Below are 25,739 nucleotides of genomic sequence, written 5' to 3' on the forward strand. Positions count from 1 at the left end.
TTAGTTTCTATCAATCGCTGTCCATAGCCCACCAATGAGACGCAGTGAGTAGATGGAAATTGCGCCATCTTTTAACGAGCTTTAGTAAAGAGGACCAACTTCATGAAGATTAGGTTGAAAATAAGTGCTCCCTTAATTTGTTTGAGCAGTTTATTCACCTTATTCTTGGCCCTTCTCCAAGGCGGCACCATTGCTTTATTCTCTGTGTGCTACTTCATTCAATATCTGTTCACTTCTGCCCTAGTAGGCTACTGCCGGTGTAATGCAGGTAATCTGCAGTGTTGCCAGATTTTGCCAGCGATTAAGCTAAGTTTGACCACTTTACATCAGCTATTTGAAAATAGCAGATCTACAAGCACACAACGCATCACATCGTGACGCGTTGTGAGCATGTAGATATACTATTTTCAATAAATATTGAAATATCGAAACATGTTAACACAAAACTTGTATGGGGGTCCCTCCCTGGCACAAAATATTTTCAGATAGGGGTCCGCAGACAAATACATATTAATCTGGGGGTCCTTGACATGAAAAAAATACACTAGTAAACAAGCCCAAATAAGCAATTACACTTTAGAAAAGCCCCAAAAAACGCAACCCACAACTACCAATATTTACAAGAGATTATATTAAGCAGACATGGCAACACTGGAAACCCCTTGATATGGACTCCCCCCCCCCTACATTAGAGTGGTGGCCGTGACCAGGAATACAGTATTTATTTTTACTTCAATACAGATGTTTAAAATATATAACTTAAAGGGATACTTCACTCTCGGGCCGGGGACACATTTAAAAAAAATATTAAAAATAAATGAAAAAAGTTATGGAAAATTCATGGCCCCCTCACGACACGCAGTGTCCTACTAATGTGTGAGGGGGCCATGAATTTTCCATAACTTTTTTCATTTATTTTTAATATTTCTTTTAAATGTGTCCCCGGCCCGAGAGTGAAGTATCCCTTTAATGCAGTCCCATTGTGCTCACATTCTGTCAGGTCCATGTCCACTTCCACTGAAATTATTGTTTCGGGGATTTTGTTTGAATAATGTTTCGAGGCGTGTGTGCTCTATAATAGGTATTAACGCAAGCACTTGGTTAACCATCTTGTGTACGTTGAGTACAAACATGAAAGAAACTTGATGACTGAACTTTTTAATATAAATAATATATCCTTTAAAAACTTAAAATGTACTTGCACAGACAAATTTAAGTTAAGCCCTCAATATTACAGCTTCACTCCTGGTTCTGGAGTCTGAACCTTAACAGGATTAGGTTCAGAAATGAATTATCCAGATTACATTTAGCACGTTGGCTATTTAGAAATTGCAGATATACAAGCTCACAGCGCGTCACTTAGTGCTGCACTGCAAGCTTGTACATCTGCTATTATTCTTTTATCTTCAAAGTGTGAGAACTACTGATTAACTACTGATTTGTAGAATCGCCTCAGGTTTTAATGGGTTAAGCCTGGCATGTGTGCCTGGTACATGAACCGAAATTAGATCTCGCAAAAACTCTTCCATTTACGGCCGGGAAACCACATTCTATAAACCTTCTCTCATCTGTCCAAACTAATGACAAACTAAGATGGTATTTGTGTTTGCGTGACTAGAGAACCGCACTGTCCCCTATTCTGGGTGAACATTCGCCTGAAAACAGCTGACCTTGTGTACAAGTTGTGAGCTTGTAGATCGGCTTTTTTTTCGGCAAACAGAAAAAGGAGTGGTGTAGAAGGAAAATAAAAGGAGCGGACGTAGTACAAACCGCTGGCGAACTCCGGTCAACGAAGTATATAGCGTCTAAGTGGTAAAGTTGCATTTACAGCTGAATATTATACCTTTATACACTAACCTATCAACCCTTACTACTCCCCTGTTTTATAAGTGGATTTAGTTGGCGCCAGTGTTAATTTTGACAGCAAATTTTGATTAGTCTTTTGACTAAAGTTCCAATTAGTTTTAGTCACATTTTAGTCGACTAAAAGGCAGGCCTTGATGGCGTCATAATACCTAATTTATTTATATTTTGGCTATGTGGCGAAAATAGCCGATCTACAAACTATTTCGGAAGCATAAAATGACTCGTCTTAGTTCTATTGGATCTCTTATCCACTCGTCTTCCCTAACATGTTAGTCTAGTCTTAATTATTTGAACAAAATTGACAATACATTTACTAGTAGTCACAGTTTTAGTCATCATAGCTTAGTTTTTATTTAGTTTTTGTCAGTAAAAAAAGGTAGTCGATGGAAATGTTTTCGTCATAGCTTTAGTTCGACAAAATTAACACTGGTTGGCGCTTGACACAAATAAAACCACCAACAAGCAGAGGAAAAACAATATAAATAACATTTTATCTAGTTACAGCCTCAGCGCAGCAATGAGGATGCTCTAATCTGAAATGGAACACCCCCCATGTCACCAAACATGTTTGACAAAGGGTACAAATACAAATGTAGGCCACTGCAAATACGTGGTTTCCTTCGTACGTGGTTCATGTCAGCCGACTGACACGGCCCTTAAAGTGAACTTTCACAAGAGTCTCTGAGTGTGTTGTAGAATGTGTGTGTGTGTGTGTGTGTGTGTCTATGTAGAGAACAGGGGTCCGGTGGAAGCAGCTGTAAAGACGGGTCCTGTGTAGAGGCCTGGTCCATCTGCAGGAACCTGGGAAAAGACACACACACACACACACACACACACACACACACACACACACACACACTTCCATCAAACTTACTTGAATCAATCGTGGTGATTTAGTATCTAGTCCAGGGGTCTTCAACAGGGGGTCCAGGACCCCAGAGCTACTATAGGGGGCTACACAAATCTTTGTGTAATAGGATGCTTTTTTTTTTACATGAACCACTTGAACCCTAGCACAGAAATTAGCAGAACTACAAGCTGTGAGGCGAGGCATTGTGAGCTTGTAGATCAGCTATTTCTGGCCAAGAGGTTTGGTGTAGGGGGGGAAAGGGAGCAAATCAAGTACTAAGTATTGAAGGTTTAAGTGGTTAAATGTCTGAAACAAACAAAATTTACCAGAACACTGATGATGGTCAATGAAGCTATCTATGAAATCTATGAAAAAGTTGAATCTGCAACACAATTGTAAACAATGCAGTGGGGGGGGTCCCTGCTTCATCTCTCTCTCAGCTACGGGGTCCTTGGACTGAAAAACGTTGAAGACCTCTGATCTAGTCAAATAACATCCATCTATGTTACGGTGACTCTATGACATGATATCTGCCAGGCTGTTTTGTCATTTAGTAATACAAGTGGGTGAGGCCTTACTGGCATTTATGCACTATGTAAGTAAGTAGCCGTAGCCTGAGGTCCTCTGATTCGGCTCTACTTCCTATTGAAGTCTAGGCTGGTGACCAAGGGTGACCTGGCCTTTGCCATCAAGGCCCCTAAACTCCGTAACAGCCTCCCATTGGACCTCAGACTTGCTAGTCCCATAACCCAGTGACAGTGGTTCTCAAACTTTTTCATGTCAAGGACCCCCAAATTGACATTTATTAGCCCGCAGACCCCCATTTGAAAAGATATGCCAGGGACCCCCCAAAGAGATTATGGAAGTACAGCAGTGATTCAAACATTTTAATTTAAGGACCCCAGTTGATACCATTTCATCAGTGTTGATTTAACTCTGAGAGTGTACAAATGGAACCAAGATGATGGCCATGAAATCAGGGTACTGAAATGGCTAGTGTTTGTGCCCGATTATGTCAACCTCTACAGAGTACACTGTGAATAGTGTCATGACATGGCACCAACACAAGCCAATAGCAGATGTGTTCAGTTACTCTGCTTTTTACCAGAGAGGATGATGATGGTTATTATGTTGTTGTTGTTGTTGTTAGCAGAGTGCCCTATAAATGGCCTATTCCTGTAAAACCGTGGAAGGCAACATTGCCTTCCCATAGGATGTATTATGAGACATCATTATCTCATAATACAGCTGTGCTCAAATCAGAGGAAATCACAGGTAAGCGCTTTCAGGAGCGTGTGCCCTGTACGACCGGATGGTAACAAGCTGGAACAGTAGATCAGCCAGAGACACGTGACTACTAACAGACTAGCGCTGGTTACCTCTCCCATGGCCTGCAGGGCCACCGTAGCAGCCATGGCCTTGGCGTGTTTCTTGTTGGGACTGGCTGACTGGGGCTGGTGGTCCACACCGTTTACTGTCACCTAGGGTACACCACACAGGGACATTATTAGAGAGAGAAAGAGAGAGAGAGAGAGAGAGAGAGAGAGAGGGGAAACATGCATGGTGAGTCATGTCTAATTTATGCTGTCACACGATGCTGCCACGCACCAAAAATAGCGGTTCTATAAGCTCACGTCCGTAATGTGACGTGAGCTTGTGGATGGGCTATTTTTATGACGTGAAGTGTAAATCGGCCTTTAGGTTGCTTAGTGGATGTAGTGAGCTATACACACATTTAATGTATTCAATACAGAGACATGGAAAGGTACTCCATGCACGCACGCGCACACACACACAGACAGACAGACAGACACACAGACCTTGAAGAGGAAGTTCTTGCGGTGGTCAGGGCCACTGTGATGAACCATAACAAAGTCAGGCTGCATGATCCTCTTCTTGTTGCACAGCTCGATCAGAGCCGACACCGGGTGCTTCCCTGGACGGACAGACAGACAGAAAGACAGATATTTTACACAGAACGTTTAAAGCTTAACACAAGCGCTTGTGTTGTCCGACAGCAGAGGAAACCCTGCAAGGCCCCAACCTGCTCATCATGAGCAGTTAGAAATTCAGTGTCTTGCTCAGGGACACTTTGACTCTGACCCTGGAGTCGAACCAGGGTCTCGCACACATTAGAGCCCATGCGGTATACTCTCGAACCACTCGGCTATTGGGTTGCCCCATTAAAAAAAAAAAATTGTCATGTGTGTTGGCCTTGACAGGTAAAACACATGTCAAAGTGTCCTTGGGCAAGACACCTGAACCCTACATTAGAAGTCCGCACACCGTCTTTTTATTTGTTAGGCAACGTTTCGACCGTAGCCGGTCTTCGTCGGGTCTTGATACATTACAAGGCAAGGCGTGTTTAAATACAGGAAGGAGAGGTACAATACAATCAACGGCAGCTGTGGTACTAACCTACAGACACACCCACCAAATCTACAGGCTCAGGCTGAATACAGTGTTGCCATATAGAGAGCTTGTAGATCTAGGGAAGAGCTATACGGGGGCAGTAACGCCATCACAAAAAAAGGAAAAACAAATTTCCAAATAAGGGCATTCAGGGTGGACAGGTTAAAGGGCCAACACTAAAAAGTTCATGTGCAATACATTTACCTCTCATTTAACTCTTCATCTCCTTCCTGTATTTAAACACGCCTTGCCTTGTAATGTATCAAGACCTGATGAAGACCGGCTACGGTCGAAACGTTGCCTAACAAATAAAAAGACTCAAACCGGTGTGCGGACTTCCCCTCTTTTTCTCATGTACGTATTGTTGTCCAGCACCCGATTAACTGCTTTAGGATGTGCGTGCTTACCCCTCGTTCCTAACTGAACCCTACATTGCCTTCAATGAGTCGGTCGGCGGTAGCTTGACATCATTGTGTGTGAATGTGGGAAAAGTGAGGACGCTGGTGTTGACTGTTCGCCGCTTCACCTCCCAATGCCCCCCCCCCCCCCTGTATGAATGGATATACCATTGTAAAGCGCTTTGAGTAAGTTTGAGTACTTAGAAAAGCACCGTAAAAATGCAATTCATTATTATTATTGGATTCTCTACAAAATCCACAAAAAAAAAAAAAAAAAAAAAAATGCATGAGTGAGAATGTCTTGCTGGGCAAATGTGACATCAATTGCACTCTCAGGGCCCTATTTTGGGCGGCGCCCTACCCATTATCTATTAACCTCTTTGCCAGTTTTTACTATTTTGAACAACATTTTCAAATAGTAGCCCCTCTACATCGACACAGTGTGAGCTTGTAGATTGGCTATTTCAAAATGATTTTCAAAATAGTAAAAAATGGCAAAGTAGTATTAGGGATAATGGGTAAGGCGCCGCCCAAAATAGGGCCCTCAATGTTTCTGCAGGACTATGTGTGTGTTTCTATCTCACCCATCAGATCCTTGGTGACCACCAGTCCTCCTGTTTGCTTCAGAGGTTTCTCTCCTTCAGCAACCAGACCTGTAAGAAGAAGAGCGTCAACATTAAAGTGTTGCTTCACTAGGGAGGTGACTTGAGGAGGAGGAGGAGGTGCAGACATTTTAGCTTTCGAATAGCACGGCGCAACACCAGCCAAGTCATTTGAGCTGTATGTATACAGGGTTTGTTTGTTTGACAATTCACTTTAAAAGGATCCCTGGCTAATAAGCCTTATATGCCTTAATACATTATAATTGCCATCTATAACTAAAATTGAAAACACCTTAAATCAGGGGTCTTCAACCTTTTCAGGCCAGGGACCCCCAAACTGATGGGGAGATGGAGCAGGGACCCCCTACCTCGTAGGGTAGGGGGGCTACCACATATATTGTATATTTATGTATACAATTGTGTTTTATATTGCCTGCTCCTACGCACCTGCCCCACCCAGTAGGTGTGCAAAATTAAAATTCTCTACAAAATATGTATAAACATACCATGTTATTGTGCATTGTGCCTCCATTTATCTGTTTGCTATGGATTCATGTTATGTTTAAAGACAATTTGACATTTTGGGGAAAAAAAGAAAAAGAAATGTTTTTTTTATTTCAAACAAAAATATTGTTTAATCAAACAACAATTTCGCGGACCCCCTGCAGTACCTCCGCGGACCCCCTAGGGGTCGCGGACCCCCTGTTGAAGACCTCTGCCTTAAATATTGTATTTATTTTAGAAACTCTTACTCAACCGGGACATGTGTGGTCCAGCCCTGTGGAATGTATGGAATGCATGTACAAATAAAACATATTTAAAATATTGTTTTGATGCTCATATTAACCTTAGGAAGAATTAAGTTGGTTTTTATTTGCACATGCATTCCATACATTCCGTAGGGCTAGACCACACATGGACACATGACATCATCAGCTTGCGACGGGCATTGGCCCACTTGAGTAAAAACTATTCGCCAGGGATCCTTTTAAAGGACAATTAAATGTGTCATTTGGCGCTACAACATTTACAAACAGTGTTTTACCTGTGTTGCTCTTTACAGGGAGCCAGTGGACAATAAAATACATTGTGATGATGATGCTTAGTTGTGATGTGACTGGCAAATCCTTGATGTTTATTATAGATTGACAACAGTGTTCCCCCCCCCTGACCTTTGCGGTCGATCTTGAAGTCGATGATGATTGGCTCCACGGTGCCCTCGCGGTTCCTCCCCAGGCCTTCTCCTGTCCGCCAACCCATCTTCCTCATCAGGAACTCCCCGACGCCTCCTGACACGGGAGCTGCTCTCAGAAACTGGTCCTGGACGCAGATGCACACACACACACACGCACACACACACACGGAGAGAGAGAGAGAGAGAGAGAGAGAGGTAGAGGAAGGACAGAAAGAAAAAGAAAGCAAGACAGACAGACAGAGGGGTAAAGAAAGGTAGTGTGGCACAGTGAGGTGATGAGAGAGAGAGAGAGAGAGAGATAGAGAGTGAGAGGAGGAGAAAGAGAGCATAAAGGAGAATATAAGTGTTCATCTAAAAAAAATGCCTGCCTGTCAAATACATGAAGTTATGTTAAAATGACACAGGCACAAAAGCACACACACACACACACACACACACATGTACATGCACACTCATGCATGTACGCACCCCCACCTCCACACATACACCTCCACACATACGCACACACACACACACACACACACACACACGCATACGACATGTGTTAAGTTAATACAACTTTTTGCAATAAAATCACCATATTCCATTCCATCTGTTCTCTCTCTGTGATTGACACACAGACACACACACACACACACACAGACACACAGACATTAGCAGTAGGTGAAGTTAGCGTGTTGTTGGTACGTACCTAGCCCCTCCTCTCCGCCCCCTTCATCGCCCCCGGCAACAGAGAGGGGGCCGGTGTCAGCGATCCTGAAACAGTCTAACATACAGAGAGGTGAAAGTTCACGGGGTCACCGCGCATGATGACCACCGCCAACTTCCACCTCCCCCTTTCCCCCTCCCCTCCCCTCCCCCCCCTCCCCGCCCTGTGTAGACTGCACAGGCCCAGACCGGGCCGAGCGGAACCGGACCGGACCGGGCCGGATCAGACCAGACCGGCACAAAAACCTAAACAGGCCGGCCTGAAACCAGGCCAGGCTAGATTAGGTTACAATAAGCCACACTCCTAGACCTACAGTAGACCAGTCCTGATCACTCTTAAAAACAAACTAGACCAGGCCAGCCTAGACTGGACGGGACTGGAATAAACCGGACCGTGCCAGCCTAGACTGGATGGGACTGGACTAAACCAGACCATGCTCCGTGTTAAGATCTGATTCTCGCACTGCCTCAGTAACCCCCCCCCCCCGCCCCCCCATAACAAAAGTCCTCTCTCATGTTCTATCATCTCACTCATTTATTTATTTTCCACTGCGTAGAACCGACTCAACTTGACTAGCTTGACTTTCTTTGGTTATTCAAAAATAGCAGATATACAAGCTCATAGTGCGACACCAAGTGCTGCGCTATGAGCTTGTAGATCTGCCATTTTCTAAAAATCGTGAAAATGTGAGCAAATCTTTGATCTCTGCAATTTTTTGAATAGCCAAAGAAATCTAAAATGACACAGATGCGTTCCCGGATTGAATGGGTTAATGCTTATGCTAAGGCTCATGCTGTATGGAAATTGTCTCTATTTCACCTGTACAGGTCAACAAAAAAACTGTTGCTGTAAACATTTTAGGCGAGAAAAGGCCATTCATTTCGCAATTACATCTCGTTTTAAAAGCCTGTCCCGACGTAATTACGCAAAATCACGCTAGGGATAGATTCTCTCTGGCCAATCAGACAGTAGTACTGAAGTGTTTTCACGTCACATTTTGGTATAGCCTTATAGCCTGCATGGAACCTTGACGGAGCGGAGCTGATACCAAAAAAAGAACCAGGTACTTTTGCCTAATGGAAAACCGAAAAAGGCGAGTAGAGTTGGGTCGGTTCTATGCAATGGAAAAGTGACATTATTTACTTTATTGAAAAGAGAGACCGGTGGTCACAAATAAATAGATCCTCGTCACAGCAGCCATTTTAATGGATAAACAAAACTAAAGGTAATAACATTAATTGTGGGTGTGTTTTATTTAGGCGTTACTGTGTGTCAGCGTGGATAGCTTCGTGCTGGGGCACACAGTGATACCAATAAACGAAACGCCCCAAATTAACGTTATTAACTTCAGTTGTGACGACCTGTCAAAAATGGCCGCTGTGAAAAGGGTCCATGTTGTAATCCTCCCCCTGAAGTCACACACAATTTAAGTAGGGAAACAAAAGGATGTGTGACACTTAAGGAAAACCAGTCCAAACCCCATCAGACCAGAGCTAACCGCCATCATCCCCACCGCTCCATACCCAAGTCACAGGCCTATCCAGGGACAGCCTTTGTTAGCTAAGGATCCCAGTACTGACACCTGTCACCTCACCTCCCACACACACACACATACATACATGCATAGTCATACATACATAGACCTTGGATTCACTGTCATATACAGTACGCTTAATCTGTTTGGTATGGAAACATAGCAACGTAACACACAGTCACACACACACACGTTTCTGTTAGTGTAGTTGCTGTGGCAATTGAAACCGTGTAGCGAGAGTGTGAGTCAGGTGCTGTCATGTTTATCCATGTCCGTCACGTGGCTGGCATGTCTCATGTTAGCAACAGCTGTCATGTTAAAGGTGCATTATCGTGCAGATGATGCCCACATATACACGGTCGGTGACATTGATTTGTTTTGGGCATGTTGCCATGGCATAAGGGAGCTGTTACATGAACCAAATGACACTGGTATGGATACATCTCAAGCGTCTTACTTGATATTTTCTGTCTTGAACCGGAAGTTCAAGCCAGGACGTAACTCATTTGGAAGGTCGTCCCAAAGCTCTTATTACTGCTCCTATAGGAGGGATCTCTGAGGAGCGAGGATACACGAGAGCAGCCTTCCAGGAAGACTTTCAGCTGAATGCCATGAGGTAATTCATTAGAACGAGATGGCAGAGCAACAGTGCCCGTTATGTTTTTTGCTCTATAACGTCAAAATTACAAGCCTTCACATGGCTGCTTATTTCAAGAAGCAAACTGTCACTGATATCTCATTATTGAGCTGAATGTTATTTGCGTGAAATAATTTCCCACAGAATGACAGAGTGACTGTTGAGGGAATACGAGTTGTGGAGGGTGCATGAATTAATAAGCAAATGCATAAATCAATAAGATGTTGGGACAGTGTGTGAGAGCTAACAAGATGATAGTTTTATCCAGTGTATCGCCATTAAAATTAAGATGTGAACACATTTCTGATTAATTATGAACCTGTTTAAAACTAGATTTATAAACTCTCGATGAAGTGTAATCCAGGATTAATCTAATGAATCTATGTTGGCGCAACCCAGCCATAGCCTTGGTTTCCTCAGTTGACTGGGACCTCCTAGGGGTCCCTGGATCACACCTAGAAAAACAACTGTTCTCATAAATAACGTGTGTGTAGAATTGTAGCTGGAAAGCACACAAAAGTGGATGGATGGATTTTGTTTTATTTTGTTCTTGGTGTGTGAGACTCAATCTTATCTCTAAATAAGGTTTAAATCAAAGCGATGTGGAGTTTGTCCTCTGCTGCACATGGGAGCTTAAATGTAAAGGCAGAATGAACTCGGTGGCCGATACACCATGTGTGAGGTAAGGTTTTGGTAACATGAGCAGAGAGACAGACATTCCCTCGGGGGAAGCGCTGATTTAGTAGCAACTATTAGCAGAACAAACTTGGCCTTATCATATATGCCTACCTTCCTGTCATGCACACTTCATTACATTTATCTCGAGTCCTTATGGGCTTTGGGGAAACACCCTGTGATATTAAAAAAATCCGAAGACTAATATTGAATAAAAGTATCAAAGAGATCAACAGTTTTTTCAACTGTAAATATGTCACTATTTTTAGCGACACAGTTGTGTGACAAGGGTATAAATTAAGCTTTACAGTAAGTAAGTAGAAAAGGGGTTTCTGTCATTTTATTCACGTTTCATTCACTTCTCTGATTCAGCTTGGGAGGATTTTGCAAGGCCACTGTAGCTACTCTTATCGTATCTTAGTTAAAAACCGAAGCCGTTTCTTAACTCATTCCCTGCCTAGAACGACTAAAACGACTTCTGTCCTTTAACCCCCTCTGCCAAGAACGACTAAAACGACTTTTTTTTTTTTTTTTTTTAATTTATTTCTTTTTTAACCCAAAGACCAAGGAGATATGATTTTTTGAAGATCTAGACTCCCATCCACTTCCTTGTTAACTTAAAACTTAAACATTTTGTATCTCGGCTCCTGAGTACTTTTTTTTTTCAATTAAAAATCTCTGGCAGTGGGCAAACGCAAAAAAAATAAAGTTCTGGCAGTGAATGAGTTAATAACCGAGAGACCAAGCAGGAATGAGGTGTGAGTTACGTGGTGCCTCATGTGTACCCCAATTTACACCTTCACACACACACGCACACCATTAATACTGCTACGACGCAATATGAGAAGGTGTCTTGGATGCTATTGACACATGGGAGACTTTGGCATTCACCTGTCCTTATCCCGGCACAGTATGTCTCTGTTTCACGTGCGCACGCACACGCACACGCACACACACGCACACGCACACACACACACACACTCTCCAGGGAGGTAGTGACAGGCCACAGTGCTGGGATTCCCTTTAACTCAAAATTCTCCTTTGATGCTTGCTGCCTGCAGTGCCTCTGTCCATCCCTCCTTCATCCTCCAACTGGGGGGCTGTCATCAAAAATAGCCCCCAAACATGCGCGTACAACAGGATTCAAATGTCGGTTGTTTGGCACCGGGCAAGTTCTCATGTGGAAATTTCAAGCGGCAGGGACAGTCACGGGAACGGAGCTATTTGGAGCTTGTTAAGAGGACTAATCAGTGCCGTGCTCAATGACAAGCAGGGGAAAGACCCACGGCCACAGAAAATAGAGGAATCTGTCCCTTGCTCTTCTGGGCGGAAGGAGAAACTGGCCAGGGTCACTGCCCCCGGCAGGCATCGACTCTGTTTTACTAGAAACAAGGGATGTTGTGGGGATGAGGAGCGGATCTGCGTCTGGATTAAGACTTACTCTGTCATCTCTCCGACCTTGTTCCTTCCTTCCCTGCCTCACTCTCTCAGTTTTATCTCTCTCCGAGTCTCCCCCTCCCCGACCCCCTGTTCAGAGGAGAGGGGCTCCAGAGAGAAGTGGCAGCAATAGAGCGGCCCCCCGCCTAGTGGCGGTCAGCCCGCACTGCAGCAGCCGTACCTGCTTTGGCGAGAACACAGTGAGACATCTGCATTGGTCAACCGCCTTTTTTTTTTACGCGGAGCAACCCGGAGCCGCACCGTGACAGAGTTTCACCTCAGGGATAGGTCTGAGCCTGAGGGTCAGATTTTTTTATGTTTGCACCCTGTGGGTTTTGCCTCGTGGCACTAGTACCGGATTGGCATTTCTTTCTGTTCAAATACTCAAAACTGATAGGGTTGTTTTCTTTTGTGACACCGCAACCTGAACCTACTTGTTACAAAACTGCTTTTTAGGTGCCCCGGAATCAGTCGGATGTTTCTCGACCAGAGTGACAAATTCTGGAAGCGACTCAACAAACCAAACCCAGCGTCCTCCCTTGAAATTCACCCACAACCATGAGTGCAGAGTCATCGATTATATAATGATATCAAATTTGACAATTTCACTCACACGGACAAATCATTTGGCTGAAATGGGAAGAGTATTATCTCGAAACTTTACGTGGCGTTAGGGTTTGGTTTGGGGAGTGGGCTGGCCGACCATATCTGTGGTTGACGACTCGTTTTATTTTGCGGCTCTGGGTGCAAGACGAACTGGGGGCGTTGAGCAATGCAGGCGCCTGCAGCGTGGAGCGGACAGCTGGGATATGAAGTGAAAGGCAGTATGTGGATGGGAGTGCATGTGGATAGTAGTACATGTGGCTAGATGCATCTGTCTCTGCATGGGTAGACTGTATACAGTATGTGTTTAACCATTCAATCCTGGAACCCATCCGTGTCATTTTAAGATTTATTTGGCTATTTTTGAAAAATCATGATTTTTTTTGGGGCAAATCTTTGAATATATATATACACATTTGTAACTCAAATCTTTGCTTCTGGGGGTCCCTGGACACAATGTTTTGAGATGTGGGGAGGGGGGGGGGGATTTAGAAGACATTTGTAGAATCCCCAGAAGCAAAGATTTGAGTAAAAAATGTTCGCTTTGAAAAAATATATATACTTATTCAAAGAGTTGCACACATTTTCACGATTTCAAAAATAGCAGATCTACAAGCTTGTATATCAGCTATTTTTTAATAGCCAAAGAAATCAAAAAATGACACAGACAGATGTGTTCCCGGATTGAATGGGTTGGGAGGATGCAAGCACTACTCAAGTTTCTTCTAGTAATAGTTACTGGGTGCACAGACTAGCAAAGAGCTATAACTGTCAGAAGGATTACCAGCACAGAAATGTCTTTCAGGCACTTTTTATTTAGTCGGCATGGGCAGCATACAAAACAATTACATTATCATACAGTATGTTATACTGTATGATAATGTAAAAAAGGATTTGCGTCAAAACGCATACCATATATTGATCTGTAATGCTGCCCCATGACAACTAAATAAAAAGTGCCCAAAGGACATTTCCAAGAACGGTGGTAATCCTTAAAGGGATAGTTCACCCCAAAAACATATTTTTTTCTATCGATTAGTCACCCCATGGAGACTTCAATTCGTGGATATTTTTTGGTTTTTGTCGCATTCCTAAGCCAATAATTTGATGACCAGCGAACCGGTAGGCAGCGGTTCCGGTAGGAGACACAAAGGAGACTCTTTGTGTCTCCTACCGGAACCGCTAACGGTCATCAAATTATCGGCTTAGGAATGGGACAAAAACTAAAAAAATATCCATGAATTCAAGTCTCCATGGGGTGACTAATCCATAGAAAAGAAAGTCTTTTTCCCTTTAAACTGTATATACAGACATGTGCATGGGTGTACCTGTACACTTGCTTGTGTTGTTGGGCGTGTGTGTGCGTGTGTGTGTGTGTGTGTGTGTGTGTGTGTGTGTGTGTGTGTGTGTGTGTGTGTGTGTGTGTGTGTGCGCGTGAGTCTTGTGTGTTACCTTTTTGAGCCATGCCTGGGGCCCACTGTTGGACAGCTCCTCAGAGCTGAGGACCTGAGCTCCAGTGGAGCCGGTGAACAGTCCTGGAATGGTGTTGGACTGGGCCCATGCATCCACCTATAGGTTAAGGGGGTCAAAACACTCATTGAATAATAACCATTGACAGACATTTCCATCAAATACAATTTTAGCGATTGAATAATCGGTTCAGTGAAAATGAATAAAGTGCTATTTACGATGTCAATGTGAATTATTGTCTTCGTTTCATTTGATAAAATTAAGCTACAGTAATGTATTTGACTGATAAAAAAATGGGAGATCCGGGCACTCGAGGTTAAAAGAGGGAACAGCCTTTATTTAATACAACACCAACATGTTTCGACCAGAAGCTCAGGGCTAAAATGAAGACCGTTTCAGGCCGAAACATGTTGGCGTTGTATTAAATAAAGGCTGTTCTGTCCAGTGTTCATTTTGTCGACTAAAACTATGACAAAAAAATGTTTGTCGACTACCTTATTTCACAAGAAAGCGAAATAAAAAATAAAAAGCAAAAAGGAGCAATGATGACTAAACCTATGACAAAATATATTGACAATTTCGTCAACAAATAAAAACTAGACTAAAATGTTAGTGAGGGACTAGTGAAGAAGAGATCCAGTAGAACTATAAGACAAGTCATTTCATGCTTGGTGGTGTGCGGGTGTCCCACCAGGCATTACGACAGCATCACTGCCCGCCAAAATACATTTTAGTCGACTAAATCAACTGTAGATTTAGTCGACTAAAACCTTATGATATTTAGTTGACTAAAACTAAAACATTTTGGATGACTAAAACTAAATGGAATTTGTTTCAAAAGACTATGACTTAAACTGGCCTAAAACTAAATCAAAAGTTGCTGTCAGAATTAACACTGGTTCTTTTAACTTCGAGTGCCCGGATTTCCCATTTTTCTATCTGAGGTTTTATCCCGTCTGATCTAGGAGCAACTTTTACTATTTAACTCTTTTGACTATTATGTCTCCGGTGAGCACCTGATCGCCTCGTTCTCTCTGCCTAAGTATTATACTGCTGTGTCACGATATTCAGCAACTTCAACATGTCTGTTTGGATTTAGATGTTTCAATATTGAAATAAGACAGTCTCTTGTTTCAGTATCGTTTCAAGGTTTTGCGGCATTTAAGCGAGTGTGTGTGTGTGTGTGTATGAAAGAGTGATGTACAGTACCTGCTCTTGTGCGCGGCTCAGCATGCAAATGGCGCTGACGTCGTAGGGGTTCTCGGCCAATCGCCTTTGGGCTTTGATCCGCTCGGTGACGGCCTGCGAGATGTCTACGGGCTGGGGAGAGACGAGGAGAACGTAACAGATGAGACCCAAGAACGTTTTCTCATGTAGTTCTAACACAGTCAAGAAGGGTCACATCTCATAGTCATGGAAACACAATGTGCTTCACAGGGCTCTGCATGGGAACGGCGTGGCTTGTTTGATTGATGTTTTTATTGACAAAAATACATATAAATGACCATATATTTATATTTATCTGTCAAAAGGATAACACACATTAAAGGTTGAGAGCTTAGTTATCCCATTTAGACCTGGAAAGCCTATACTTTGTTATACTGTACCTTTCAATCCAGTAAAGGATCTGTGTCATTTTAGATGTTGCTATGTATATTGCAACATATTTCGATTTCTTTTAATAGAACATTTTAGACTTTCAGAAAAGTCAGGTTAAAATTTAGAAGGCGTTTTTAAAGTCTTCCTCAGGTCTACATGGGTTATTTGGTGGGAGGGGGAGGGGGGGGGGGGCATACAGAGGAATAATGTGATCTTGGAATTCATGCGGACAGCCTATGATGTGAGCCATCTATTACATATCTATGAGGAATTCCAAATTGGGGCCAGGTTTAAGCCCGATCTGAGGCCCTTTGAATTCCATTTTAAATTTAAATTTAAAAATACATATATTTCAAAAATAGAAAATTAACTGGAGAGACCAAGTTGTCTTACTGGCAGTGGGTGTAACAGTGTTAGAAATAGCCTCTTGTGAATTTCTACAAAAATGTTATGCATGTTGTATAGATTCAAAGCCACCTTGTGGGGTAAAAGTGCAACTGCATAGACAGGGTTCCTCTTCAAGCACTGGATCTTGCCTCAGCAAAAGTTGGAGGTGAACGCATGTGAGCAAAGTTGCAATCAATGTGTGTGTGTATAATGCTTTAAAATGTCTTCTGCAGCAATCAGCAACATGCATTTTGAATGTGAGCAGCACTACTGGCATGTCATTTGATAATTAGAGATACATTTGTAGAAATGGCTACTTTACTCTCAAGTGGCACTTTCAGATGCATGTTAGTAGTTACAGTAATCAGGTGATGGCTGGCTTTGTCCCGGTTGTTTTATAGTCATTGTTTTAGATATTCACTTTTTACTTTTTGTTACACATAACATGAATGTACTGTATGCAGGTGCACTGTTGATGATGACTGTGTGTCATTGATGTTCATACCAGATAGGCTTTGTTTTACATACTGTTGTATGAAAGCCTTGTAATTACAGCTTTGAGATTTATCAAGTTATGGGCACAATGAAGGCTTTTTGCGTCTAATGTTACTTTGTCCCATTTATAATACACCATTATAATTGTACATAATTAACACTATACCTATTTTTATTTATTTATCCTAAAAAAAATCAATAAAGGGTTTTTGTACAACAGCAATAACATGTTGCACAATGTAGGACATTATCATAATTGATGTGCCATTTATTGTCTATGGACAATCTCACGATTTGCGAGATCAGCTCCGCACACACACAGACTGACCCTCTTATAGACACCTATTCTCCTGCAGAGCCACGCTGTGAAAGGAGAGAGAGGAGAAGAGATAGCAGAAGGAGAGGAAAGGATAGGAGAGGGCGCACAGCCGCACACACACAAACAGTCCTCCTCCAGCATCTCACCTGTTGTGGAGGCTCTGGAAAAACGCTGTCGGTGGCCGGCACGAACGTCGGTTCCGTGACTGTCGCCGAAGCCGCCTCCCCGGACGATGGCGCGGTCGTTGCCGCTGGAACGGCCGGCGTGGCCTTGCTGCCGGCAGAAGCAGCAGCAGCAACAGCAGCAGCAACAGCAGAGGCTTTGGTCTTGTCTGCTGTCTGTTTCTCAACTGGGACCCAGTCACCGTACGCACTCGGCGTGTCGCCCTCCTGTTGGATCGACAAAGACCACATTATCTAATGAGTTTTACCTTTGTTTTTACCTAATAATAATAAATGCAGTAGGGCTTTGATTGATTTTAACCACCGGGCGTTACTATTGGGCATGTCATTATAGATGATTAAAAAAAAAAAAAAAAACATCCAAATGTTTCCCAAAATACCTTTACAGTGAAATATAGCTCACAATACGTCACAATGCCTCACCATGCGAAGCAAACCTTATTTGTGAAACGATGACGTTTGTCTGGGCCTTTCAAATGCAACCAAATGGTTCACCAATATTCAGACACATCTAGCAAGGCAGCCTTCTTCACTGACTTCTAAATGTCAGCCATTTCAGGAATTTGGGGGATTTTGGTTTGTCTTTTACAGTTTTTCTGGAGTCATTTAGCAACTGTCAGACTGCTGAACAAAACGTAAGCCTGTCACCTGTGCTTAACTGGTTTGCACTATAGCCTACTGATGCACATATATTATGTTTTAGGTCTTCCTTTAGGACTTCGAAGCTACATGATACTGACATGCACTTTATTGAATGCACTACATGTGATTCTGATTTTTAACATGCTGCTATTTTCAGCCTTTTTTGTGCTATTTTCTATTCTTTACTTATAATCATCTTTTTACTCCTTGAACTGCAAACGTGAAGGCCTGCATGAACAAGAGTTTCACCTCACTTTTACCTGTAACCGTGTTGTGACAATAAAGTAGATTCATTGATAACTGACAGAAACCAAACAGCATCTTGCTTGATTGTTTTGTGTACGATACGTGTGCAGGGATCAGATAAAAAGGTAGGAAGTAGGAACCAGCACAGATCTTGTTGTGTGTTCTGCTGCTGGAGAGCCTGGCATCATGCGTACTGCAGGTAGTTCTGCTCCAAATAATGAATGGGTTTACAACAGTACCTTCTTACGATGCTGAGACCCTGAAGACACGGGGAACTCCTTAGCCATGCCTGCATCACTGCGGACGGCCGGACGAACGGACATATTCTGAAAGAGAAGTGTGCTCGTCGTAAATTGATGTGTTACGTTAAAACGAGTGTACAGTATGTGCATATCTACGTGTTAGGGATGAGAGGTTGACAGTGTGTGTTCAGGAATAATTAACAAAATGATTTAACTAACTCATATAAATAATATAATGTATTTAAAATGTGTATGTAACTATAACAAGCAGCTCTTGCAAAGTGGGAAACAATCACTCTGAATTCTACAATTTACATGAACTCACTTCAGATTCAAGTTTCATTTTTATTTTTCGTGGCTTGTCTTTAAAAAAAATGAAAGATTGTGCTACATATAAGATAAAGTTGCTGTTCTGTGTGCAAGGCTCATGATATGCGCTGTGCCATAAATAAATATCCAAACACCCGTCCCAAGTGTGTGTGAGAGGTTGTATAATCTTACACCGATGCTGAAGCTGATGGCTTTAGTCTCCTTCAGGGCAGAACCTCCAAACGGCTTCCCTTCATCCTCCTCGTCCGAAACGTGAGGCTTCGCCACCGGCAGCTCGCCTTTACTGTCCACAATCATCTTACATTTCTACACGTGCATGCAAAGGAACACACAGACACACTTTGGTTATCATCTTGCTCAATCACTCACTCAAGTTCACATATTTGCATATTTTCCTTACAAATTATGGTCAAACACAAGTATGCATGTTTTCATAAAAAAATAAAAATCTGAATAATTCATATTACCATAATTGCTAAATAGCTACCACTATTGTGAGTCATTATGCAGAGTGCGACTTATGGACCTTCCTATAAAGCAGTGGGTACCAAACCGGAGGCCCACAATTCATTTTGGGGGATCCCCAGATGATAAGCTTAATGTGCAACATTATTTTCTCACTCAATGCAGGGTGTCTGCACATTTCTAAGTTATGATTTAAGGACTTTTCAGACCTTTTTAATACCGAATTGGCCAAAATGTCAAATATTACGTAAGAAAGAGGCAAACATTGTGAAAATAGCCAGTCTACAAGCTCACTACGCCTGTAGTTCGGCTATTTTCACAATATTTATCTGTGGAACCGAGTCAAACTATATGTAATGCCTACAATTCCAAGTGCTTGTCAGGGCGGGGGGTCCCCAGTTCAAATAAGATTATTTAGGTGGATCGGCACTGAAACTTTTTGGAACCCTTGCTGTAAAGTGTGGCTACAAAATGTGATCATACTGTGACACGGCACAATGAGGAGCTATACATACATGTGTTAGCCGTTGGCACCTATGAAGAACCTGTGATGAATGCCATCCCTTCATCTTCATGCAGAGAAACTTAGTGAGCCTTAATTAAACAACTGTGCGTCCCTATTTTGGGTATGTCACAGGAAAATGTGTTTTTTTAAACAGTGAAAATAGCAGATCTACTAGCTCACAAGATGCGCAAGCACATGCTTTTGAACAATGCAAAGTAATTTTTCTATGATTATTTAGACTGTTGAGCATCTGAATACTGGTGAAAATATTGCTCATCTCCTCTCTTTTGACTGTTGACATACATTTTTTTCAGCTAAAAAACAAATTGAGAAATGTTTGCCGCCTAAATCATGATCAAAAGATCGCCACTTGTATTCAAGGAAGCTTTCAAACACGTTTTCCAATTTCAGTTCCAACACAGTAAAAAGTGTTCATTGAACTCGGAAAGTGTACAAAAGGTCAATCACAAGACAAGACTTTTGACTGGAGATTAGTGTTGATTTTGACAGCAAATTTTGATTTAGTTTTAGTCATAGTCTTTTGAATAAACGTTTTAGTTTTAGTTCGACTAAATATCATAAGATTTCAGTCGACTAAATCTACAGTTGATTTAGTCGACTAAAATGTATTGTGGCGGTGCCTTGATGGCGTTGTAATGGCTGATTTTACACTGGTTGCATGCTGAAAATAGCCGATCTACAAGCTCACAACGTGTCGCAGCGCGACGCGTTGTGAGCTTGTAGATCGGCTATTTTCAGAGTGCAACACCAGAACGCAACCAAACATAAAATGACTCGTCTTAGTTCTACTGGATCTCGTCTCCACTCTCACTAACATTTATGTCTAGATTTTATTAGTTGACGAAATTGTCAGTATACTTAGTCATAGTTTTAGTCATCATAGCTTAGTTTTTATTTAGTTTTCGTCAGTGAAAAAAGGTTTCGACTAAATCAACACTGCTGGCGATTGACAAGTGAACTTACTTCGGTGAACTCCTTGATGCTGATGCTGTTGGCCTGCTTGGCCACCTTCCTCTTCACCTCCTCCAGGGCGGCTAGGTTCTGCTGGGGCGGCCCGGGAGGGGGCTTGTTGGTGATGGAGGGCAGAGGGGGCAGTGAGGCGAGAGCACCCATACCGGACAGGGCTGCCGTCATTGTAGCTAACGGAAGACAGAGAGAGAGAGAGAGACACACACACACAGAAACATAGATGGAGATGTGAGGACGCAGAGAGATTACAATCGGGAGAGAAAGTCATGTTACACATAGGGCTGTCACGATTACAAATTTGATTACAAAGTTGACGATTAATTGTCACACAAATAATTGCGATTAACGATTTAATTGTGTTTTGGAACATATGTGTCATTGGAGCATATGAATACATTTTTTTATTTCTGTTTTTAGGCTCATAATCACAAATTGCACAGGGCAGATATGACAAATAACTTAAATATACAAAGAGATTGTTGACATATTTCAATATTTAATTGAAATAGCAGATATTTAATTGCAGAAATAGCAGATCTACAAGCTTACTACACGTCACGAAGTGACGTGTTGTAAGCTTGTAGATCTGCCATTTCAGCTTTTTTTATATTTGAAAATGTGTGAAAATCTTTCAACATAGAAACGATTATGACGATTATGCAAAAAATAATTGCGATTATCTCAAATAATTGCAATTAGACGATTATGTAATAATTGTGACAGGCCTAGGTACACATTCTCATTATGGAGAATTTACTATTACAACGTTCCTTATGTAAATTCTCATGTAGTGCTAATTTTAGGTCATTGGCTGCATTATGTGGGCTGAATTACTGTTTGTCTGAGCATGAAGGCTGTCATAGTATATGGTCACAACACACACAAAATATGATGGCTAACATTCTTAGGCCACTGACTTCAGGTCTAATCGTACCAAAGAATAAATCATGAATGCCACCATGTTAGTGGAAACGTTCTTCGGTAGGCTACAAAGGGGGAGACAGAGGCTGCCACACACAGATAATAACTGGGTGTGATTTTTTGTGATATTTTCATTAAAACTTTGTATTTGTGTGTTACTTCCCTCCCATTTCTTTTTTTTATTATTTTCACGGTGTGGCTCTGTAAGAGGCAAGACATCTAGAAATGGGTCTGTCAGTCTTTTATTAGACCAGTGCCATGACGTTTTTAAAAAAAAAGGGGGGGGGAAGATCTCGACTTGTGTCGATCTCTACACAGTTATTATCACAAATTCACTCAACGTTCAAAGATTCCACAGTGACGCACTCCTGTCAGAGCAGTATTTTGTGGATCATGATTTATCACCATGGCTGTAGATCTGTAGAACATATGCATCATTTGAATATCTTTCCTGGCTGCTGTTACAAGCTATCAAATAGCAGACAGCCTTTAAACCCGACATGACACCCATGTGATTGACAACTTGACCAGCGCCAGCCAGGGAACGATAAAACGAGACGTACCAGCGGTCATACTGGCCAGGGCAGCATTCATGGCCATGGCGGGTAAGGGCATCGGCATCGGCATGGGCTGCTGAGGCAGCATCCTGGGTCTCAGGTTATCAGGAATTGGCATGCCCGCCTTGGCACACATAGCAGCCGCGTTGGCTTTGGCGATCTCCAGTAACTGCTCCTTGTCTGAGGGGGAAGAAATCACACGGGAAAACGGGGACAGAACAGTCGTCGTTTAGAGGACTTGATTTGCTGTGAAGCTAGCTTTCTTCAAAACACAAGAGATGTCCAAGATACACAGTGCATTCGATTCAGCGACAGCATACTAAAAGCTCTGATTTCTTATTCCATTCAAAATCCTAAAACACTTCCTGTATGTCCGTTTTAAACTGAATGAAATAACTGTAATTAAACATAACCATGCCGGATTATGCCAAATTAATTAATTGAATGTGTACAGTAAATTAAACACATTACACATTTAAATCACCTCTTGCTCCTTTGGCATTCATTGCTGAACAGGACCAAAGCGAATGAACAAAAAAATCAAATGAATTAGGATACAATTGTTTTTTCTCTTTGTCTTTTCTTTGTGTCTTGTGTATGTTGACCTTGCATCTGTTCTCAAATGTGTGCAATTATGTGAAGGATCCCCCCCCCCTTTCTCTTTCTTAAAGCTGCCCTGCTGTTAGTTATTATTTCCGGCTTTGTTTTTGATTGTCAAAAAATTGTTAAAATGTTGGTCATCACTGAGAAATGAAAAATAGAATAGGTTTGTAAAATGAATGGATATATGGACAAGAGCAAAAATACATATATGTATGTATGTATTTAAAAGGTGAAGGATTCATATGATCGAACTGTTATGTGTTGACTTGAAACAGTCGCCAACATGCATTATATTTTATGATGATAAAACTGTCTGTGTACACGATGACCACAATAATAAAATTAAATAAAATAAAATAAATTGGAATACTATAGTCGAAAATAAATAATCAAAAGAAAAAGTAATCTACTATCTCACCCAGTTCTGTGATGCGTGAGGGGCTCTTGCTGTTGCTGCGTTTTTTGCGCGGGGGGGACCTGTTCTTGCGGAGGATGAGCACGGGGGAGTGGCTGGGCTCTCTCTTCCAGCGGTCCCTCTGGCTGAGGCTGTACGCACCCCTCCGCCGACCCCGGGACCCCGAGCGGGAGCGTGACCGCCGCGACCTCCGGGACGGAGACCTTTAAAGAGGGGACAGGATTCTGTTAGCGCCACTGATCAAATAAATCATTGGTTCTCAAACTTTTTCGTGTCAAGGTCAAGGACCCCCAAATTGATATGTATTTGGCCACGGACCCCCGCAAAGAGTTGTGTTAAATAATTTTGCTTTTTAAAAAGAATACTTTGATTATTTTTATACTATTTTTCTAAAATAGCAAATCTACAAGCTCATAGCACGGCACCTAGTGACGTGCTATGAGCTTGTACATCGGCTATCCTTGAATAGCCAATGTATAAAATATGGTTAAAGTGGTTAAAATTATTGTGATGCTGAATTAATTAATTACCTGGGGACCCCCTGGTACCTCCCCAAGGACCCCTGGGGGTCCCGGACCCCACTTTACGAACCAATGAAATATATAACCGCTTACTGTCCCACGCCTGTAGCGATGTTTACGTCCAAATATCACATAACTCAATAATGTCAGTGGGATTGTTTTTGATATGGCCACTGTGCAGCAGAATCCTGGTATCTCCATCCATATTTCATCTTTTTATGTTACTTATTTCATAAATGAATGTCCTGATCTAATAAGCGCATAATCAGCAGTGATGGAAAATCTTTGAAAAATGTCCGCCTAAGTCCTATGACATGCCCAAAACAGAGAGACCAGGTTGAAAATGTCTGTCTGTGGGTTTTATACATATTTAACCAATGAAAAGTATTAACATGGACGCATTTGAATTAGTGCTACTTAACACTATATTCTTATTTAACACTATATATTCTTTAAACATTGTCTCACGTGGTTGTGAGATCCTCCTCCAGCAGGACGAAAAATAAACTAGGATTCAAAGTCAGTTAAAAACAGGCAATCTAATGGACTGCAGCTCCCTCTGGTGGACAAATTTGAACCCGGCGACAGAGCCTCACAACAATAGTTTTGCTAGATCTGTCACCTTCTAGTCTCTCTAACTGAACTAAATAATTGCCAAAACTCTTAAGATTTGAATGATATTTCAATTAATATAAAAAAAGTTAAACCTAAATAAAAATGACATCTTATTTTTTGTTTAAACCTTGAAAAATTAGCTTTCATTGTGATACCGATGAATAGTAACTTCAAGTGTTAGTTTCACTGATCGAAGCTGGATGGATTGATTGATCATTAAAATAAACATGCTCTGAGAATGCAAGCGGCCCAGCCATTTGACCAGCCGTGCATCTGGATCAGATGTGGGCCCTGATCCAGAAATGGTTGGGAATTTTGGGAACCGCTGTTTTGGACGACTGTAAAGCAGGATCTCCCTACCTGGACCTGCTTTTGGTCCGAGACCGCTTCCTCCGCGACGGGCTTCTGCTTCGGGACCGGGACTTCTTCTTCCGGCTCCGAGACTGAGACCGGGACTTGGACTTGGACTTTTTCTTCTTCTTCGACGAGGACTTCCCGTCTTTCTTCTTCTGTGACACCGGAGACTTGGATGCTCTTGTGCGTTTCTTGGCTGGCGGTGACTTGGCCTTCCCAGCGGTGGCGGTGGGGTCTTCTGGAGCGCGGGGACGAGAGGAGCCGGTCGCCGCGCTCCTGTCTTTCTCTCGAGAGCCGGAACGGGTCGGCGACGACTGGGAGGTGGCAGAACTCGTCCCCCGCTTTGATCCTGCTCGGTTTGTAGGAAAACAAACAAAAACGGCAAAAGGTTCGGATCTGCGCTACAGAATTACATACAAAATAAATGATTAGATTTTCTTGACTGACATCTAAAAAAAAAAGGTACAGCGTTCTATTAAAGATTTAAATTATAATGAAAGACAATTCACAGCAAACACACAGAATCCAAAACCTATGCTTGGACTGCCCATACTGAGAGTCGATTTTATCAAAAGACGATAACCTTCAGAGTGATGCTTTTCCAAGTCAAAAACGTCCCCCATGTTAACACATTGAGTGCCAGGGTCTTTTTAAAACAGGGTACAGTCGGTGCCTGGATTTTTAACCATTTTTTAACCTTTTTCAAGTAGTCACAAAATATTTTCAGTGATCACCGTCCTCAAGGTGATCCCCTCATTACACACATAGAGGTCTCGTACAATCGGGGGGAAAAAATTAAAAACATTAGGTAATCCGTTCCATAGTTGCAGCCAGTTGAAAAAACATTTTTTACATTTTTTTTATTTTCTTTTCTCAAAAACGGTCATAACCGTTTTTGGCACACAACGCATGGCTTCTCAAAAACGGTCCGGACCGTTTTTGGCACTCAATGTTTAAAAACTT

At 42.2% G+C, this 25,739-nt stretch overlaps 1 protein-coding gene across 3 annotated transcripts in view; it reads right to left on the reverse strand.

Annotated features, from left to right (window-relative positions):
• Window positions 1-1,398: 1,398 nt before the first annotated feature.
• The window catches only part of sonb (SON DNA and RNA binding protein b), a 37,516-nt gene continuing 13,175 nt past the window's right edge, over window positions 1,399-25,739 (reverse strand). For 2 of the 3 annotated variants that reach the window (XM_080422740.1, XM_080422739.1), the window contains exons 9-22: window positions 24,783-25,125; window positions 23,290-23,489; window positions 22,275-22,448; window positions 20,785-20,960; window positions 19,002-19,136; window positions 18,498-18,584; window positions 17,335-17,577; window positions 15,598-15,708; window positions 14,371-14,487; window positions 7,301-7,448; window positions 6,111-6,179; window positions 4,537-4,652; window positions 4,096-4,197; window positions 1,399-2,667 (exon numbers count right to left, since the gene is read on the reverse strand). In XM_080422740.1, coding sequence (XP_080278866.1) covers window positions 2,590-2,667; window positions 4,096-4,197; window positions 4,537-4,652; window positions 6,111-6,179; window positions 7,301-7,448; window positions 14,371-14,487; window positions 15,598-15,708; window positions 17,335-17,577; window positions 18,498-18,584; window positions 19,002-19,136; window positions 20,785-20,960; window positions 22,275-22,448; window positions 23,290-23,489; window positions 24,783-25,125 — 2,099 coding nt within the window. In that variant the 3' untranslated portion in view covers window positions 1,399-2,589. Of the gene's footprint in view, window positions 2,668-4,095; window positions 4,198-4,536; window positions 4,653-6,110; window positions 6,180-7,300; window positions 7,449-8,014; window positions 8,090-14,370; window positions 14,488-15,597; window positions 15,709-17,334; window positions 17,578-18,497; window positions 18,585-19,001; window positions 19,137-20,784; window positions 20,961-22,274; window positions 22,449-23,289; window positions 23,490-24,782; window positions 25,126-25,739 lie in introns of those variants that run through there. The other variant, XM_080422741.1, reaches the window with a different exon arrangement.

Source organism: Gymnoscopelus braueri, assembly GCF_963280865.1.
Source record: "Gymnoscopelus braueri genome assembly, chromosome: 24".
NCBI classification, from domain to species: domain Eukaryota; kingdom Metazoa; phylum Chordata; class Actinopteri; order Myctophiformes; family Myctophidae; genus Gymnoscopelus; species Gymnoscopelus braueri.